Source organism: Poecilia formosa, unplaced genomic scaffold (genome assembly GCF_000485575.1).
Source record: "Poecilia formosa unplaced genomic scaffold, Poecilia_formosa-5.1.2 Scaffold14, whole genome shotgun sequence".
In the NCBI taxonomy this organism is placed as follows: Eukaryota; Metazoa; Chordata; class Actinopteri; order Cyprinodontiformes; family Poeciliidae; genus Poecilia; species Poecilia formosa.
Window position 1 is genome coordinate 2,961,043 of NW_006799953.1, and position 20,803 is coordinate 2,981,845.

At 38.9% G+C, this 20,803-nt stretch overlaps 2 protein-coding genes across 10 annotated transcripts in view; both read left to right on the forward strand.

Moving 5' to 3' along the window:
• Positions 1-9,165: 9,165 nt before the first annotated feature.
• On the forward strand, positions 9,166-15,110 carry LOC103133932 (T-box transcription factor TBX2-B-like). Of its 2 annotated transcripts, XM_016668387.1 has the most exons (8): positions 10,506-10,715; positions 11,172-11,194; positions 11,269-11,536; positions 11,615-11,761; positions 11,844-11,920; positions 12,010-12,146; positions 12,768-13,315; positions 14,686-15,110. In XM_016668387.1, exons 3-8 carry the CDS (start codon positions 11,273-11,275, stop codon positions 15,094-15,096), a joined length of 1,584 nt encoding a protein of 527 aa, XP_016523873.1. In that variant the 5' UTR covers positions 10,506-10,715; positions 11,172-11,194; positions 11,269-11,272; the 3' UTR covers positions 15,097-15,110. The 2 variants fall into 2 exon arrangements, with proteins under 2 accessions (XP_007545979.1, XP_016523873.1); XM_007545917.2 differs by lacking the exons at positions 10,506-10,715; positions 11,172-11,194 and adding an exon at positions 9,166-9,896.
• Positions 15,111-18,741: 3,631 nt separating this feature from the next.
• acaca (acetyl-CoA carboxylase alpha) overlaps positions 18,742-20,803 on the forward strand; it is a 37,879-nt gene continuing 35,817 nt past the window's right edge. For 7 of the 8 annotated variants that reach the window (XM_007545918.2, XM_016668311.1, XM_007545920.2 and 4 more), the window contains exon 1: positions 18,743-18,951. The gene's annotated coding sequence lies outside the window, so the exon portion shown is untranslated. Of the gene's footprint in view, positions 18,952-20,803 lie in introns of all 8 variants that reach the window. The other variant, XM_016668313.1, reaches the window with a different exon arrangement.

The following is a 20,803-nucleotide window of genomic DNA, read 5'->3' on the forward strand; positions in this document are numbered from 1 at the left end:
GCAGAGAATCCAGAAATTATACTCAAGTAAGAGTAGCAATACTACCTAATAAAATTACTCAAGTAAAAGTAAAAGAAAGTACAGCATAAAAAATACTCCTAAAAGTACAGTTAAAAAAAAACAGTGACACAAGTAATTGTAATTGAGTAAATGTAACTAACCCAAATCTGTTAACAAGAGGGGATTATGATTGGCTGTAAGCAGCAGGTTTGAATATTCACAATATCTTCTTAATAATAAAGAGATCACTAAACGTTTTTGCCTGAGTGAAGTGGACATTAATAAATATGTCAAGTCAATAACTAATTAAAAAAAATATACTTAGCCGACAAACAAAAGTGACATTATGTTCAGTCCTTGTTTAGAAGAAAAGCACATATTTTGTTGACAAACAGCTGAAACAAAACATGGAATTCTGGCTGCACATTTAAATGACAGTATCAGAATGTGTTGCAGCTGGGAGAAAGAAAGAAGTAAAAAGTACACTGTTGACAAAAATGACATATGCCTCTAACATATATCTTACATATATTTGTTTTTCTGTATGAAGGCAGTGTTCATACGCCACACTCTATGCTTTTCCTTTTGTCCATACAATCTCTGGTTCTGGGCTGTACAAATATTAGCTTTGTTATAGCAGCGACTTGACTTAAATATTTCATAGACTGTCATCCCAGCATCTGTCGACCTGCCAAACGTGCAATATCCCCCTCTGACTGCAGCCTGACTGTCAACTCCTGTTATCCAACAAAGCTTAAAAAATGTCCACCTTCTCTTCGTAACCTCTCAGTCTTTTGAGAAATGAACGTCATTGCAACCAGATGACGATTGTAGACTTAACATGCCAACGTCACAAAAACGCATACAGCACAATTACTGACATAATCAATTGAGATTTACAACAAAAAAAAAACAAAAAAACCTGTAAATAAACTCAGCTTTTGTGGTCAGGAGCCACTTTCCACACAAAAAAAGTAATCACATTCCAATTGATTCTATATATCAAACATTAAGTTCAGTTTTAATTTGTTTGTTATTTCATGAATTTTGTTTGAACAGACCTAACTCACACACAACATGGAATATTTTTGCCCAAAAAGTGAAAAAATATAGATTTGACCAGTATTGCCTCTGTTTCTTGGTTGGCAAATGATAACACACAAAACACTCATAATTAACAAGATTAGCTTCTGTGAGCCAGCTGCTCTCGGAAGCTGATGATGTGTGCACTAATCTAGAGTGAGACACAAAAACTCAGATGCAGATGGCTTCAAGTCGCTTACAAAAGGCTATGTGGTCCTTCCTGGGAGCAACCAAACTGTCTGAGAAGAGACGATTTGAGTGTTGATCACTAAATCCATTTAATCCTGGGCTTGGATTCTTGCTTAGGTGTCGCAATGCCGCATTAATGCGCCTCCATGTTATGGCCAGAAGAGATTTGGCCAGAATCAAAGATGCAGAGACATTAAGAGAACAAACTTTACACAAAGGGATTGTTGTACAGGTTTCCCACCATTTGTTCGTTACGGAACTCCGTCGGGCTGCACGTTTTTAGTAAAGAATTTGGAATTGCTAAAAAAATTGTTGGGTGGGGCTGCAACTGTTTCTATTCATTATTATCACTGTGACAAAAAAATCCAACATAAGAATTTTCACACTGTTCCCGGTCACTTACCCTAGACTTTTTTAGAACGTTGCTGTGTCCCTGTTGACACAAAGGGTGCGAAACGTGGCCCCAGATTCCATGTTCTCATTATGCGGCTGGATTTAAAGGTATGGTGAGGTTAAGATCCTTACCCGACTTTAAGTCCTGCACCTTTTCCTCGCAGCACTTTCCACTTCACAGAAAAAAGAAAAAAAATAGATGACCTGGTATGGTTTTGAATGAATACTGCCACCTGGAGAAATATTTGCGATGTGACAGAACATAAAATTATGGTGAATAACATAAAAATGCGCTACAGAAATACACTGAAGAGCTGCAAGTTAAAGAACAATGCAGTAATTCTGCGTCCCCAGAAACGGAACCACATGTGGAGAAGCAGCATTCAGCTTCAATGCACCACAAATCTGGAACAAACTTCCAGAAAACTGCAAAACAGATGAAACGCTGAGTTCCTTTAAATCTAGGCTAATAACCCAACTGTTTAGAGTTGCTTTTGAAATGTCATAAATAAAACATTGATCAGTATTTTGATGTGTAACGATTTCACTTGACAAAATGTAATGCTTCAACTGTTTGACTGTCTATGACTTTGCATTTTTGTGTTTTTACGGTTTGAAGCTCTTGTTGCTGAAATGTGCTGTACAAATAAAATCGACTGACGGATTAAATTACTTATTGTTGTAGAAATTATGATGCTCTGAATTTGATTTTCCATAGAACAATGGAATGCATTTGTTTTATTTTTTTTATTGGGGAAACCGTATAAAAAGTTTAGCAGGAAAACTTGACAAATTCAACGAGTTTACAAAATCCATAATGTAGTAGTATAATTAGGCATCCGAAGGTATGAGGTCATTTGCAGCCATAGCCATGTGTCACCTTGGTGCAGTACTGCTTTTAATCCGCCACTAATGTGTCCTTTGGGGGCTTTGTTGCTTTTAGGCTTCAATCTGACCTCCCATACCTTGTAAGACTCTTACTCTGATCAAACCTGCGAATCCTGGATTATAACGCAATTAACGCTCATCACAGTGCAACCAAGGTAAGAAGACTTGACACCTACGGTGTTTGCTGAAAAGGTCCTCTTGTAATCTCGCTTACTTGATTAAGTGGTTCACCACCCTGTATGGTCTCCTTGGAAAACCTCTGCTAAACCGCTGAAATAAGCGGTTTATTTGACTTTTAGCACAAGATTTTTGTTGCATTAACAAACAGCTTCTCGATTGTCACAGCATAGACGGCCGAAGGGTTTCGCTTCACGCCACAGAAGACGAACGTGAATACTGAGGATACCGAGAAGTCTGTCCGGGCTCAGAGAAAAATCTTTGGACCAGGTCATAATTTTTTCCATCGGGTTAGCCCCGGGCAATTTCCTTGATGCTATCCAGTATTGAACTAGTATTCAGTTCAGTTCGTGAACCGTCAGATAAGGCTTCTGCATGTTGGTGTTCCAGCTAAATCCTGAATATACCCTATTTGGTTGTCTTGGCCCTTTTATTGCAGCCTGTGGGGTTTACCCTGACTGGGAACGAGAATTCAACCTGCTGAATGTGGCAGGTAGCCAATCAGAAAGCGTGGTGACGTAAGAACAGAGGGGAATCCCAAACAGCTGACATATCGCAACTGAGAGTCTGGTGGATATCGGAGATGATGGAAATGTTTATTATTACATGTAAAGGTCATTATTATATATGTTTATTATGTTTATTCAGTTAAAAATGTTAACTATGAAAAAACAGTCACCTCCAAAGCATAGTGCAGCAAATAGAGCGGCTACTCCCGCTGTCTTTTATCCACCGCCTTTTCTTTTTGTTACATCTTTTGTCTCTTAAAATGACTCCACAAACTGTCACTATTGCTTCTACATCGTCATCCGTGTTTGGTTATTCTAAATTCCTGTATGCTATATTGGGGGTTTTACTGGATTATCCTCTGGAATCGGGATATTCTTGACTGGAATCGGTTCGTGTTGCTCCTGCCTTGTGGCTGAACATGAACCGATCGAACCTGTTGTACTTTTATCAGCTCTGTGGTCACAGAGGTTTGGAGAATCGGCCAACAATCCTTAAATCTTGCCGTCTAAACCAGACTTAAGACTCACAAGCTCTACTCATCTCCTCTCGACCACTGCCCAAACGCTCTGACTCTGGTTGCTATAGTAACGTTTACATATCCCTTCAAAATAAGATACAGATGCGTCACAAAAACGAACATTTTACTTTCGTAAAAATTTTAACTCACGATAAAGACTAACGGGAGCCCTGAGCTTATTTCTCTGCAACGAGACGGTCCCATCTGGGAGTGATGGGAGACAATGACACCCAAAGTGTTGCTTATATCCACAGCCTGCTGGGTCTCTACGAGGTGAAGCAGTTTGAAGCTTCATTGCCTCATTAGCAGCCGGTCGCCGCATGTTACGCAGAGCGGGCTTGTAATGTGGGACTCACCTACCAGTCTGGGATAAATCCATCCTCCTGTCTCTTCTCTGGGCCTTTTCCCCTTTGCAAAGAAACTTTCCAAAGACATCTGATCTGTTTCTTACTCATTTTGCTGCTTGTGGGCTCAGCGTTGGCGCGCAAGTAACCGAGAGAATCCGGTTAGAGGATTTTCAAAATAAAAGATCCTCCAGACTGAAATAAAACGGAAATATTTAATTATTTCTTGCATGGCCCGGTACCAATTGGTCCACGGACCGGGGGTTGGGGACCACTGGTTTAGATCACATTCTGTTTTGTTTGCTTCATGCGAGAGTTGTCTTTGAACTTTGTGTATTTAAACAGGTCTTATTTAAATAGGTTCAATAAGTGGGATTCTTTGTCTCTTAAATGAAATCATAATACAAAAACTGCTTTATTTTAAATCTGACTATCTTTTCTGGAATTAACATTTACTCGGTTATCTAAAGATTTAAATGCGTCAAAACATCAAAAGCAAAAGAAATCTGTCATGGAAAAATACATTTTTCAAAGCACTTTTGATTGTATTTGTTGTGAAAGTATCAATGATCATAGCATATCAACTCTTCTTTGTGAATTTGTGATAGGAGTCAAAAACACTTGGACCATGCATTGAGCTCCAGACATTGGCATAGCCCTGGATTTCCCACAGGAGACCTTAGAAGTACAGCAAGAAGGGTAGACCAGACTGTGAGGGAGTTAAATTAGGCCACAGTGGTCGATTGACAACTAACACATGGAGGAAATTTTAATCTTTCAAATGCTCGGCGAATGTATTCCGTTTTAAAGCATGATTCTCTGCTGTGCAAAATAGCGTCCCAACACCGGCTAATTGAACATAAGCAGTTGTTTTTCATGTTGAACTTAAGATAATCTTGTCAAGGATGTAGGGTCATTTATGGCCAATCCCCAGAACACAGATGCACCTTTGAAATTTAGAGCGAAGTTAAGCAGGGTCATAACAGGACAGAAAACAGGTTTGTCAAAACACAAATTACCTGCTGCAGACTACAAAAGCCCTTTTTTGACTGAAGAATCCATTCAAAAGATTAAGGCTGAGGACTAGATGCCATTACCTATCCTCAAACGAACTTCATGGACAGTAATGTCACCTAAAGGACTGGGCGGTTTATTGAGCTCTTCACCCTTTATAGAAGGAGAAGGTAAGGCCGCTTCACAAAGACACCTAATTTTAACCTCCTATGTCTGTGATCTCATTATTTCTAATCCCAAATTTAAGTTCACATGGAAAATGAAGGCCTTGGCTCAGGTTTTTTTGTTCCAGAATCATCTGCGTCAATTTAAACCTAATTATACAGTTGTAAGAACGGTCTCGATCGGATTTAGTTTGACCATTTCTCAGACATTTTAAAACAGTTGACAGAAGTTGGACTTTTTCCATTTTTCGTGCATTGTGATAAAGGGAGAGAGTGAAGGAAAAAAAAAAAAACGTCATTGATAAGCAGCGCATGTTTGAAAGTTTCCAGATTCAGAGTTGAAGATAAACAAACAGCAAATCCCTCGGAAGATTCGAGAGGCAAAGATGGAAGCTTCTTAGCAAGCTCAAACTGGGAATATAATATGGTTACTATGAATTTGAAATATAGCTACATGTGTACTAGAGACAGTTTATTTGCAAATCTGGTTATTTCTCTTTTAAGTTTACAAAACTACAATGCAAAATACATTTGTGAGCAATGAAACACTCAACTTATTGTATCCCATCATCAAGGAGGAATACAGTTCATCACCTCCCGTCCTCTAGGGGAGCTAAGATCACAACTTAGTTCATCTCCAACTTGGGCACAAACTGATGACAGGTGAATGATCTGAACCAACTTCAGCAAATTTGATCAAACACTCACCTCACCTCCACTCTAGTCTCCCCAACTGCAACTCCACTCATCTTTGATGACAGCCTTCCTTTCTTCTGTGAACTTCACACCTCTCAGCTGTCAACCATCCTCTCTGTTCCAGACTGCATCCCGACCACCATCTTTTCCCTATCGACACTTCAAGCGAGAAGTGAACTGCAAAAAATACATGTGTGAGACGCTGCAGGTCCTCTCAAGAGGTTGGTTGATAATCATCTTCGCCCCTCGCTGAGTTACCTGCTACAGTTTACCTACCAGTCTGGCATTGGGGTGGACGATGCCTTGCACTGAGCTCTGACCCACTTGGAGAAGCCTGGAAGCACTGCGAGGGTCGTTTTCTTTGATTTCTATAGTGCTTTTAAAACTATCCAGCCAGACTTTTGAGGGTTACATGGGAGATGTCAGGGGTGGCTCACCACCTGTCCCAGTGGATACTGAATTACGTCACAGAGTGCTCCCATTGTGTGAGGACGTATAGCCATGTCTATGACAGGCTGGTTTGCTGTACAGAGACTCTGGAGAGAACTACTCCATGTTCAGCCTCTACATGACAGACTTTTCCATCCACTTCTAAGGCTTCCATCTTTTGGAGCGCAGGGAGTTCTCCTGGAGACTCTTTCTGACGTGGTGGTGATATAAGCCATCTTCTATACTGTAGTTTGTTGGGGCAGCAGCTTACCTTTAGTACATGGCCAAGGACACAGTTAGATAAGCTCATCAGGAAGGCCAACTCTGTCCCAGGGTGGCCCCTTGACCCAGGAGGACATTGCTCTTGGACAATGCTTCGCACCACATGCATGAAGCTGTAGCAGGAATGGAGAGCTCATTCAACGACAGACTGATGCATCCTCGGTGCACAAAGGCCTGTTATTAAAGATCCTTCTGAACAGCAGCACTAGTGATATCGACAAACTCAATAAGTGTTTACAACTCTGCTGGTATTTACGACATTTTTCAGTTTCTCATAAATAGTCTGCTGTTATTTTTTTCTTGCACAAATACATGCATATGTGTAATGTTACATTTTCTTCTCAGTTTTGTCTTGTTAGCTGCCAGTCTATGCACAAAATTGTGCTTTTGTGTTTGTTTCGTTGTGAAAACATCTACAATAAATAACCCATGAAGGAGACAGTATTGAGGGACATGTGGCCCCCAATAAGGATTTCTTTTTTTTTTTCTCTTTTTTTTTGCATCATTTCAAAAATCAACATCATTTTCAAGGGACATTCATTGTTTATAGCGGGGTCTATAAACCAAGAAATCATTACTGATATAAATTTGTTATAAAAGTATTACTGCTTGCACTTTAAACATTAGGTAACTTTATGTTATTAAAGGTAAAGTTTAAACAGTAATGATTTATTAGTTAATGTCAAGTTGTCATAACAAAGACATTTTGAATAATGTCAACTTTGTATTAAAAGTGTCATAATTTACCGAATGACACTTTATGACAACAGCCATAAATATTCATGAAGGCTTATTCATGTTCATGACATGTGTTATGTCATGTTTATGACAGTGTCATGACAGTCTTATTCAACCCCCTTCAAATAAAGTGTTACCACACATTTTTTTGTTAGGAAACCTACTTAAACCAACCCGGAGGAGTTATATCAATCCAAGTCCATATTTAACCATGGACTGGGTTAACACAATACTCCAAATTGTTTTTGTTTTTTTCAACCCAGCTGACATTTAGAGTCAGTTAAAGGATAAAATGTGCTTTTTGGGTCACTAAGTTGCAAATTCAAGGGGCAATCGGGAAACACGAGACACAGCTAGGAGCAATCAAGGACAGACGAGACGACACGGGAACTAAATTGACACACAGAAAAACCAAATCCTCGCACTTCCTCTATCCTTAAAGTTTCCTCTTCATTAGCTTCATGAGTTCCTTCAGTTTGGCTACTTTCCCTTCTACAGCTGACAGAAAAAACAGCAAATGAAAGGATTCGAAAACCAGATATTATTAAAAGTGACAATATTTCAACACATGGTTCTATTCTATATTATAGTGGGCCAAGTGTGTTAAAGGTTAGACTGATACTTTCACCTGCATCAGACACCACCAGTTTCATTAACAGGATTAAAAAGAGGGCACTGTAAGACTTTTATCCAGCCCTGAGTAGGAAGCACTGATCTCTTAGAGCTACAAAGAACTTGGTTTAATAAATAAAAAAAAGTACTTCAAAAATAACATTAATAGCTCACATACATGAAGGCAGATTAGTTTATTACTTGACAGTTTTAGTTTATACCTGTCAGTTTAAAGACCAGACCTGTGTGGTACAGATGTGAGGAATAAGTGAGGAACTCTTCAACCTCAAGTGAGGAACCCGCACACTCTCCTGGACAATAGCTGTAAAGTCTTCTTTCATCAATAAATATCCAAGACCAATCTAAGTAACCACGTCTAAGTGTTTCTTCAATATACCCACATAATGTTGTTACCCCAAAATGCTGCCAATTTTAAGAAGTGAACCTGTTCATTTTGCATCTAAACAGCTAAACATAAAACAGTTCTTGTCCTAATACGTTGCCTTATTTACTTTTATTTCCCTATGACGTGTTTGAGCTTAAAATATATCTGTTACTCAAATGCCTCTACAACCATCACATTATGTTATTTCTCAAATAAACTAGATAAATAGCAACTTAAGTTTATGTAAATCTCTTACTTTAGAAAAAAATATATACTCTACTGGACAACAGCCTAGTGAATCTTTGTATTCTCCCGTGGTCAGGAATGCCAGCTCACAAAGCAGCAAAGTTGAGTGTCATGTAATATTGAGTACTGTGGACCCTTTTTGTCATCCTAGTTCCCACCTAACACTGTGAGATGCCTTGAGGCATGGACATTTTTAGCTATAAAATGTCCCATTGGCTTTCCTTGCTTTTAGGACAAGAGGGGGAAAAAAGTGTTGAGACTACAGGAGTCACTTAATGCTCTTGTTTTGACATCAGGTGTTCTAAAAGATGCAAAAGATAAGAAATGTCTTAAATAAGACATTTTGGCTCCTCCAAACATATATTTTTTTTAATCCCTAGATGACAGTTTGGCTCGAGGAATTTTAATAAGAAGGGAAGCAAATTACACAGCTCCTTCCGGGACTACTTCCAACCGGACCTTAGCTGGAGTCTCCTCCTTCATCACTTGTATGGTCCTGTCGTTCACTTCCCGGCCGACCGCTTGAAATCAGCCGCGGGTCATTTATGTGCTGTGTTTCTTGCCTTTCCATCATGAGCCAGAGGGCTTAATGCCGCCCCCACCTCTCCTTAGTGTGTCTAAGACTGTGACGCGCTGTCCTCAGAATTTGGGTTTATCTGGTGACGACTTACAAGACACTGCAGAGGCGCAACAGTCCACGTCTCTAGGTTTCCCCCGTGTGTGGTCCTGTTCGAGTTGGGTTTATTTTTAATTTACTTTTTTCACCAGCTTTACGTATGATCCTCATATGCGCCGTTCCCTCTGTAGGCGTTTACTAATGGATCGATTCATGTGTAAGTGCACGGACTTTCAAGATGTAGTGGTAATGGTACAAATAATTCAATTCACTCCCTCGACAGTTGCTGTTTCAAGCGCACTCGCAGAGTGTCCTCTGCTGCGGTTCCCATGGCTTACCAACCTTTCCAAGCTGACGGAGCAGACGCCTTTTCTCTGCCAGCGTTCATTCCCAGCGCACAGTCCTCACTTGTCCCGTCCGTAGCCGCCGCGGACGCACGGCTGCGCGCAGCTATGGAGCTCCGGAGTCGGCGAGTACACCCGCGGTCCACGAAGCGCCACGAACAGCCCGAACAATGGCTGGATGACGATCCGAAAGTCACGCTGGAATCAAAGGATTTGTGGAGTGAATTTCACAAGATGGGGACTGAGATGGTTATCACGAAGTCTGGGAGGCAAGTAGATCTGACACACTAAGAAAACAAACTGCTGGATTTTAACCAATAAAACCAGTGGCCATTTTAGTTTAGAAATGTATTTAAACAAAAAAATATGATAGGTTTAACAACTAATTGCTTGAATAATTAAGTTCTAGCAAAATTAATGATGTTGAGGGTTTTTAAATCAACGCCAACAACTTAGCAGGGAAAAGTACTACTTATTGAGGAAATTTGGCCGTCAGCAAATGTTACCTTTGTGGTATAGCTAAACTAGCAGTCAAAGTATAAAATGTTACTGATAAAAATAACTTTTTAGAATCTGTTCTAACAATGTGTAATTTATAGTTTGTATAAATTATTGTCATTATTGCGCATATCATTATTGCGCATATCGGGAACAGTTAAGAAACTTCGCTTACTAGAAAATTCAACTTTACCTTTGTGTCTTTACTAGTTAGGTCAAAACTGAAATAGTGACAAATTTTTTTAATTTCTTTCTAAAAAAAATACTAAATTTAAAGTTATTCCCTTATAACCACGCAGAGACGTTTCGATCATAAACAAGCTTCTGTGTTAAGAAGCCTAGCTTGCTAGCTCGACTTTAGCATTCGCACAGCTGCTAAACTAGTTTAGGCATGAAATATTACTGAAAGAGTTATGCATTTTTTAAGTCCATTCTAAAGAGGTGTAGTTTCAACTTTGCCATTATAACTGCAGCTAAGATGTATTATTAAGTGACAAAAATGGTCTTGAGGACAGGAAGTTCAACTTACTACCAAGCTTAACTTTAATATTACCACTTTTGCTAACATAGCTAAAACTGGAAACAAGCTTGAATTTCTGGTGGAACTGAATTTACTTTAACTATCATAACAGTTTTTACATTTTTGAAATTTTGCAAGTTTATATTTTGCAAATTGGTACGCTATAGATTTAAAATGCAGGTATAGAAACATCTTAGCCTATTATATTAGCAATATATGATAAATACAGAACACCACTGTTAACTGAACAATGTTGAAGTATATTCTAGTGAAAATGTTTAGGTAGGATTGCTATTTTTAATGTAATAGTAAAGTAACATTAGATTTAAAACTATAATAGAGGCTTACATTACATTTAAATATTTTTTTAGGCAAGAACTGAATACCCTCCACATTTTCTTTTGCACAGTTAATATCAAGATCGTTGGAAATATTGTCATAGAGAAAAAGTTTTTCAAGTTAACAGTTCAAAAAAGTAGTGAAACAAAAAAGTCGGGGCAATTTCATAGACGTGAATTTTTGACAAGAAAACTGCCCTCAAGTTGATTGGTAAAATATGTTTTCAAGAACCGCACATTATTTTAATTCTTGCATCATTTTCCACACTCAATTGTCAACGACAGGAGGATGTTTCCACCCTTCAAGGTGTGTGTGGATGGGCTGAACGAAAGCGCAAAATACATCCTGCTGATGGATATTGTTGCAGTTGACGACTGCCGCTACAAGTTTCACAACTCCCACTGGACAGTTGCTGGAAAAGCCGACCCGGAGATGCCGAAGCGGATGTACATCCACCCAGACAGTCCGTCCAAAGGGGAGCAGTGGATGAGCAAGCCTGTTGCTTTTCACAAGCTCAAACTCACCAACAACATGTCGGATAGGCATGGATTTGTAAGTAGCATTCAATTCTAAATATTTAAAAATTGTAGGTACTGATAATTTTGCTTATGACCGTTGTTGATTTTCCAGACAATCCTAAATTCCATGCATAAGTATCAACCGAGGTTTCACATTGTAAGAGCCAATGACATTATGAAGCTCCCATACAGCACTTTCAGAACCTATGTTTTCCCAGAGACTGAGTTCATTGCTGTCACTGCCTATCAGAATGAAAAGGTAACTCATAATTTTGAGACTAGAAGTATTGCTTGTCTTTGTTTAAGGAATAAGTTGCACGTTTTCTTCCTTCACTATGTAGATAACGCAGCTGAAAATTGACAACAATCCCTTTGCCAAAGGGTTCAGAAATACCGGAAATGGAAGACGGGAGAAAAGGTAGGTATACTAACATTTTGTTATGTGAACTTAGTACAACAATTTTTCCACATTTTGACACATGGAGTTTTGGGTGTTGTATTTTACAGGGGCAAACAGCTTAGTAAATCAGACCAGGACGGTGATGATTCTGACGACTCATCTGGACAACCCAGTGCTAGTGAGCCATTTTATTCTCCTCTGGAACTGGTGAGCAGCCCTCTGATGTCCACGCCAACTTGCCAAGGTGTGTTAACTTACAGAGCGACTGTGTGCTTTTAAATTGACATGCTTTTTTTTTTTTTTTTTTTTTTTTTACAACTAACTAGCTAATTAATTAAATGTTGTGATGGACTTAAAAGCCAGCAGGGGACAGGCAAAATCCCCAAAACTATGCTTCATATTAGATTGACAATGAGCACAAATCCAGAAACCAAAAATACAGGAGAAGTCAAAGTCCAACCTTCAAAAGCCATGCCTTGTGTAGATGAACTAGTAACTTTAAACTACTAATGGCAAATATATTCTTTCTCTTTTAGCAAATATGCTGTAAATGCACAGTGAGCACAGAGAGCATCCATGTTAAATTTGTTTGGAGAGAAAATTAAAGTTTCAGCATTCAGTTTTTCAACATTTTAACTCTATTCTGTAACAGAAATTCACCAAAAACTTTTTTTCCCCCCCACGTCACCCCAATATTCCTTTGTGTTTATTAAATCTTCTGATTCCAATATCTTGGCCACACATTATATTTTGTTGTGGGGTAAGCAAGCTCAAAAAGTTTTAGCTTGCTTACCCCACCATACAATGACACGCGTTACCCAAAAATGTTCTCGTTTTAAAACTTTTTCCATGTGCTTCCTTACAGATGCAAAAGAAATTGAAAGCGATTTAGATATTTACCCTGAAGACGATGACGTTTTGGAAACCGGCCTTCCCAAGACTGCACCAACATTAACTATGAACCTGATGGATGAGGACGTTCTGCAAAACATGCCTGATTTTAGGCAAAGCCACAACAAAAAGGATGGATCAATGGGGAAAATTATGCAAAGAGCACATGATGACAACAAATACATTATGAAAGTAGGTCCTTTTAAAAACCAAAGGAGCATAATCAAGGAGAGAGGGCTACCTACAATGCCTCGATCACAAAGCCTAAGCTGCTTCAGTAATTGTCACGGTCCAACTTTAGATTTCTCAAGTGGCTATGAACAACCATTTGTCACTCTACAAGAATCTTTTCAAGAAAAAAGGCAGCTACCTCCGACAGGGAAGGGCTTTTCCTCTTTGTGTGTGGGACCTGGATTTACAACCTTGACTGGAATTAACAATTTTGAACAAGGAGGACTCTCGTGTCAAAGCATCCAGGCTTCGGCTCCATTTCCCTTCTCACAACACACATTGGGATCTCAGGTAGGCTTTCAGAAATGCACTCAAGCTGTCATTGCACAATATTTATTCCCACCTATCTAGTATATTGTAAAATAATTACTTAGGATAATAAAAGCTGAAGGTATTGCCTTGTATAATAATTTTCTTTAGACCTTCCTGTTAGCACCTCTAAATGGGACTACGTAAGTTTGAATTTGGAGTTTTTTAAATCTCCAACAAAAAGGTTCCCCGCTTTTATATCTATGTTATGCTGGTAGTTTCATCTACCAGACCCACTAAGTTTTATTCATAAGTATCTCAAATATAACAAAAAAACCCCCCAAAAAAACCCAGAATATATCATGGATGCCTTCATAGAACATATCTGATATCAAACAAGATAGAAAGTGAAAACCAGAACACCTAAAGTCTGGGTCATTTCATGTGGGGTGATGAGTTGATTTGTGGAGAGAGAAAATATGATTAAGAAGCACCAGACGTAACTGTTTCTAATGTTTCTCTGAGGTAATTAGATATTTCAAGTTATTGGATGCTCATATATTTTCTATAGCTATCACTAGCTAACTTTTCCAGCAAGATAAGTAAGACAGCTTTGTACTTTTATCACATCCTATTAATATAATTATATTCCTCTACAAGACCGTCATCATTATGTGCACACAGATTTAAATGAAAGACATTGAAGGGGTACTTCAAAATGCCAAAAGGTTACAAACCAGAAATATCTGACGCATAGTAGGTAATAATCTAGTCAACTTCATTTAGTTTAAATTCAGATTAGCTGGCCTCAGAAGATAAAGTTAACAACTAGTACGAGAGAGACCAAGATTGAAGTGGACTGTGCTGGAAACGTCTTCAATCTCAGAAACATTCAAATGGTTTATGCAGACACAACTTTATGAACTTCTAGTCTAAACCATTCTCACAATTGCAGCTGAAGGCTGTTCAACTTTAGTTTACAATTATTAAGACAAGAAATTGAGGAAGGATGTGTTGCGCTACTTCTTACCTTCCTATTTGAAACAAGGGCTCCAAAAAATGTCAAAAGCATTTTGAGTCAATGACGAAAAACTGGTCCTGCTCCCTCTCGGAATAGCCATTAGCTTCATCCTATGAGACAAACTAATTTGGATTTACATTAAATAAGGATGCCAAGAGAGGTTATCTACTGCAGGTAACACTGATTCAAAATTTTTAACAGAACTCAAAATGTTGAACTATGCTTTAGAATCCAAGGATAGCTTGTGGTCTATTTTTGGTTTGGTATTAAGATCAACGTAAGGTGCAAGCAAGGCTTAAGTCTGGAATCTGAAGAATGATTTTTACTGAGTTGCAACACCATTCTGAGGTCATGACGCTGTACTAATAATTAATTTATTTTCCCCAAACAGGGAGTCACTCTGTCATCTGTCGATGGACTGCCATCATATCCATACCACTGTGTGGCACCATTAGGAGCGAGTGTTTCAGCTCCTCCAACCAGCTCTGCCACGCAGTCACTTTCTGGAATCCATCAGAAAGTGACGGATTCCAGATTAAGTCCATATCAGCCTTGGTTGAGATTAAGTCCATATCAGATCCCACCATCTTTCACTTCTTGCCAAAATTTCCTAACGACCATCCTGCCTGGTAGGTCACCTTCGCAGCCCGAGCTGTCCAAATATGGAAGCAAAGACTGGAGTTTCCCATCCGGACGCCACAGTTACCAAGCAAAGGCCATGCAAAAGACTGTTTCTCCAATTGTTATGGACACACTTTCAGGATTAGCAAGTTGCACACGAATAGCAACTAAAAATAAATAACCAGTGAAAAACAACGGTTCTGTTGTTTTTATTTCTCTCTCATGAGGATATCTGCATCCACTCAATTCCAGGTCAATACGACACATTTACAGGCTCTAGATGAAAACCTACGATTGAAATAGCTGCTTTAAAGTTTTCCATGAGGAAGTGATTACAAAGATTTTAAAATATTTAATCTATCAACCTAGTTTTTCAGATGCATTCGTGTGATACGCCACAGAATTGAGAAGCCAGTTACAGATCTGACCATTTAAGATCGATTAGATTAATGCGTCAACATGCAGTCATGTTCCAAGAGTTTTAAATGGATTTGGGAGGAAGATTCCGCCTTCCAGCCCGGATCAGAATGTGTCTGGATGTTAGGCCTAATCCTTTAAGTTAATTTGGGTAATTAATCTGTCTGCTTCATTAGAGGACTTCCATACACTTTTTCAGTGAGGACATCCTACGTGGTTGTATGTGTCTCCGGTCTCTCCATTTTCGTCTCAGTGATGGCATTAAAGGAGGCATTTTAAGGCAAAGTAAATTCTTGGTCTAATTGCCTTAATTAGACTAAGACCTAATCTGAAATTCCCTTTACTCTGATCAGTGTCCGTAGTAATAAGGCTGGACGCTCCTTTTCTCCCTCTAACTGGACATCTGCTGACTGTGGACACCCAAAATACCAACACAAGCTTCATGCATTAAGTTTGTCTAGCAAGCATAAATGGGACTTCAGAGTCATACAAGACACAAGCCAGAATCTGCAGGCTGTCAGTTTTTGCTTCTATATATATACAATTTATGCCTGCCTGCACAGTTCAGTAAAAAATTTACAGTAAAACTTAGGGGTTAAACAGTTTTTACTTTTTATTGTCACTCAAATCTTTATGCTTACTCAGTTTTGCTTCCACTTACCCAATTGTGAGTTTGCACACATCCCAGTGTGTCCCATCCATCCCTGGGCGGCTGCCACTGTAACGAAATAGTCAATGTTAATCACTTCGCTATTAAGTGGCTTAAACGTTGTGGCGGATTGTTGCATAAATACATGTTTGCAAACAGCTTGCTGGTGCTTAAAGAACACACAGAGGATAAATTGAAGGTTTAAAACCCATCTGAAGAGTCACAGGAATCTCAAGTGCATGGAACCGGGGGGAAAGCGGGCATGTACCTATCCCAGCAAAGGTGAAGAAAAGCCACAATGTGACACAGTTTTACTCTGTCTCAGACACTGACAGATACTGACACAAGCTAAATTATTAATTCATATTATACAAGTGGCAGCAGGCTAAAACCCAGCATCTTTTTCCTGCCACCCAGATTCCAAACAGGATAAAACCAGAGCAGAAAATGGCAGAGGAAGGGATGGATTTCCAGTGAAAGAAGTACCAATTATATTATGTCATTTTAGTAATTGAATTTGATTGTGTGATTTTAAAACTAAGCTCGTTTAAGCTTAGTTTACCACTCATTGAACTGAGTGGTATAAGTGCCTATCAATAGCACTCATTTAGAACTAAGCATTAACTTTACACCTGATATTTAGGTTTAGTGGGAGTTTTTACAGTGGGTGCAATATTACCAAGTTGTGTTGAGTGATGCCGATCATCTTCTATCAAAGATGGCTGAATGCTGATATCAACGCAAAGAAGAAAGTGAGGAAGAAAGTGAGATAAGCGTAATATTATTTCAAAGGTGTGCAGGTCCATCCATCCATCCATCCATCCATCCATCCATCCATCCATCCATCCATCCATCCATCCATCCATCCATCCATCAAATATGCTTTGTCTGTGCATGGTCATATATGGGAGTAGGTACCTATCTGCAGCACAATGCAGGTTTTCCATCTGCATGGTACACATTGGACATGTCACCAGTCCAGGACAGAAGGTTGACGCAGCCTTTTCTCCTTGTTTATCAAAGCCTCCCCCCCCCCCCCTTTTTGGATAACAGTAACCTAGGGTGAAAATGTAACCCCATAAAATTGTCTGACAAAAACAACAGCGCAAACAGAAAAATAAAAACGTTCTAAATTTGAACCTGTCAGATGATGATCCCATAAACCAAACTTAACATCTCTGTTGCCATCTAGCGGCCCATAACTGCATTGTCAAAGATTTTATATTCTTTAGTTTGCGTCAAGGATTCATTTCCTTCAGCTCCTTCTCAAGGGCATATTTTACGTTATCGACAAAACAGGAGCGTACACAATTCACAACAAAAAATTTACTCATCATTAATTTGAATAAGCTGAGTTGGTTAGTTTGGACATTTGATCATAGTCTCTTGCTTATTTCCCTTATATTTTTGGCATTAGAGACGTGATCCTCACAAAAACAAAAGTTAAATAACTTGGTTCCCTGGGCATAATACTGTGACGTGTTTGGTCAACGGCAGGTAAATTTATAAACCAGCATAGGATAAAACGGTGGATCCTAGCTCGAGACTGAAACCAGATAACAACACACCGGCACACGACGCACGTGCAATTGGCAGTTGACAGTCCGGCTCTTCCGGGTGCATCACCTCGTGGACCGCTCTAACCCCGCCCACAAAAGCATTGGAATTTTGATTGGTCCGCCATGGATGAAGCGTTTCTAGACGTAGTTGTAACAGATATGAAATACTCAACTCGAATAATGGAAAGTACTGACTTATTTAGAACTCAGTTCAGTTTAAGAACATTGCACTGTTTCACATTAATAATAACAATAATAAGTTGGAGGATCCAAAAACGGCAAAGATTAAGTGAGTTTCACAGATGATATTATACATTATTTAGTTCAAAAGACGGCATTCAGATCAGCAATAACAATTTCAGTTCTTAGTGTAAATGTGCAACGTAGCCAAAGAGAGTAAGTTTGATTTACAGTCAGGAGATTTAAGAATGAAGCATGAAATCACAGTATTTACCATAACTACAAAACATAAATTTCCAAGGGCTACACAAAAAGTTAATAAAAAATAAACTGTCAACATGAATGGCCACTATATTATAAGACTTTTGATTAGCTTCTAAAATCCGTGTAGATTTAGAGCACTTCCTGTGAGATGTATTGCTTCTTAATTTTGAGGATACAGCAGTCCCAAAATTCCAAGTGTTTGTGGGAAGTTTTGATTTTGTTTGCTGAAATTATTTAGCAGGGACAGGGAAGTCAAAGCACAGTTTTATACACTTGTAAAATAAAACTGCATTTAATGATGCTTACCAAGAAACAGCGGCATTTTAGTTAAAATTAGTGGTAGGATGAGTTTGACTTTTTAGCTAATATTTTAAGATATTTTATGGTTTGACTTGATTTTAGTGTAGTTCGCCCTGATTATTTACTTAATTTAAATTAATCAATATTTTATGACATCAAGAAAGGAGAAAAAATTTTCAAAGATGCAGGTTTTTTGAAAGTTAATTTGTGGTTAGTTTTTAAGGGTCTCACTTCATGAAAATACTGATGTTCTTTCTGTGTTTTTGACAAGTAGTAAATTTAATTGTCATACTTTTAAAAAATACTTATAAAAAATAAATAAGGCTTAAATATTTTGTTTGTTTTTTTAAAAAAAAGGAACTTTAATTATATCCCCAAATTGAAAAACCGTTGCGAGTAACGTTATCTATTGGAACTAGTTCTACAGCGGAAGAAGTTGTCATAGGTCATTGTCCCCGAGTAACCTTCCTGCGCATCATCACATCACACCACTCTCTGCTGTGGAAGCGGCTGCGAGAGCTGAGTGACCTCACCATGATGTGATTTCTTTCTTTCTTTTTTTTTTGTTTAATGTTTGCAGAAGAAAGACATGTCCGAAAGAAACCGCTAAATTATTGATTTCATTCAGTCAACCTTTCCAGGATTACGTGTCGGTTTATCTCCACCGGTAGGTTTCATGACGACTAGATATTATCCCAGATTATGTTCTAACAGAGAGTCTACGCTGTGGGACTGGTGTTTTACGCTATAGGATTCGCGTTCAGGCAGCACCACTGTTCATTGTAACACATTATAATAGCTTTAGCTGTCGCCTTGTGAGCTAGCCATATTAGCATCTCCTCTCGTCTCTACCTGCTGTAATAGTAGAGGCAGCTAGCTTTGACAGGTGAAGTAAACTCGAAGCGAGGTTTTAATGAAGAGTCAGCTTTAGTTATGTAATATTATTATATCTGACGGGGAGTTATGTTAGATAGCAAGCTAAATGCAGCCGTCGTTGTCATTTGGTGATGTTGCCCTGGCTCACTTTTACCGTTTGTCTGGCTGCTGTGTTCGGCTTGTTTTTCTGGTCCTGCAAGCACTTATCGATAGGTAAGGTGTGCCCTAAGAGACGTTCCTTCCCCCTTTAAACAAACAAGAGGGGTAACAGTTAGTGAGTTGAGCTTGTTTTCTCCGCTCGGTATTTCACTTTAAGTCGGACATACTTGGTAATTTAGAAACCTAAAAGGTTACTGAGGCGTTTAGCATTACATTTACTTGCATTAAGCGTCGTTAAGATATCCACATGTTTAGTTTGCTATTATGTTGGTATGTGTGTGTGTGTGTGTGTGTGTGTGTGTGGTTGGTTATACTATCACGTGAGGAAAAGCGTATTTAATGGTAATTTGTATGTATTTGTGACGTAGAACCCAACTCATAAATTAAGGGCTTGTTTTATTTTTTTATGTATTTATGTAAAACTGTTTTGAATATGTACCACTGTAGATTTTTTTAAGGTTCATTTCACACTTTTGTACGTTTTAAAAGCCAATTCTTAATTGGCAAGGTTTTAGTTGATTTAGTTTGAATTGGTCTCCTAACTACTGTTGAATGCATTGCAATCATTTTANAAACCTAAAAGGTTACTGAGGCGTTTAGCATTACATTTACTTGCATTAAGCGTCGTTAAGATATCCACATGTTTAGTTTGCTATTATGTTGGTATATGTGTGTGTGTGTGTGGTTAGTAATACTGTCACGTGGTAAAGGAAAAGCGTGTTTAATGGTAATTTGTATGTGTTTGTGACGTAGAACCCAACTCATAAATTAAGGGCTTGTTTTAATTTTTTATTTATTTATGTAAAACTGTTTAGAATATGTACCACTGTAGATTTTTTTAAAGGTTCATTTCACACCTTTGTATGTAAATATTAGAGGTGTGCCGATCTATCGGTCACCGATCATAATCGGGCCGATTTCCGTGAAAAAGTGTATGATCGGTGATCGGCGATCATTGTCTCTTGTTGCCGATACCGATCACCTGCTTCTCATTTCGCAGCCTGTCCGTGCAGCTGGTCTCCTCTTTCCTTCACTCTGCGCAAACGCGCAGCAACAAATCCTAAGCGATGTGGAACTATATCGCACTGAGTGAATGGGGAAGTTTGCTGCGTGTTGCTGCGGAAAATTGAAGCACGTCAAAATGCATCAACAGAACGAAGCTAATTCGACATATATACAGTGCCATACTTGACGGAGTTTGGCTACATCTAGGCTCACTGCAGTAAAAAAGACATACGGAGCGATCAGATAGCAGGTAAAGCAGCGCACAGCTACAAACATTCACCCGGATTAGCATGACGGTCAGAAAGCTAAACAAATAACCCGCAAAATTATCTAAGTCTTCGAGCTGCGATGTAAGACGCTGGTTCTGCTCTCGCTGTTGTACCGCTGCTACAGGTAGTAATATTTGACAGACGGAGCTTCGCTTCTGCTCCACCTGGTAGTGACTCACACCGAACCTGTTTAAAGCTGCAGCATCTAAC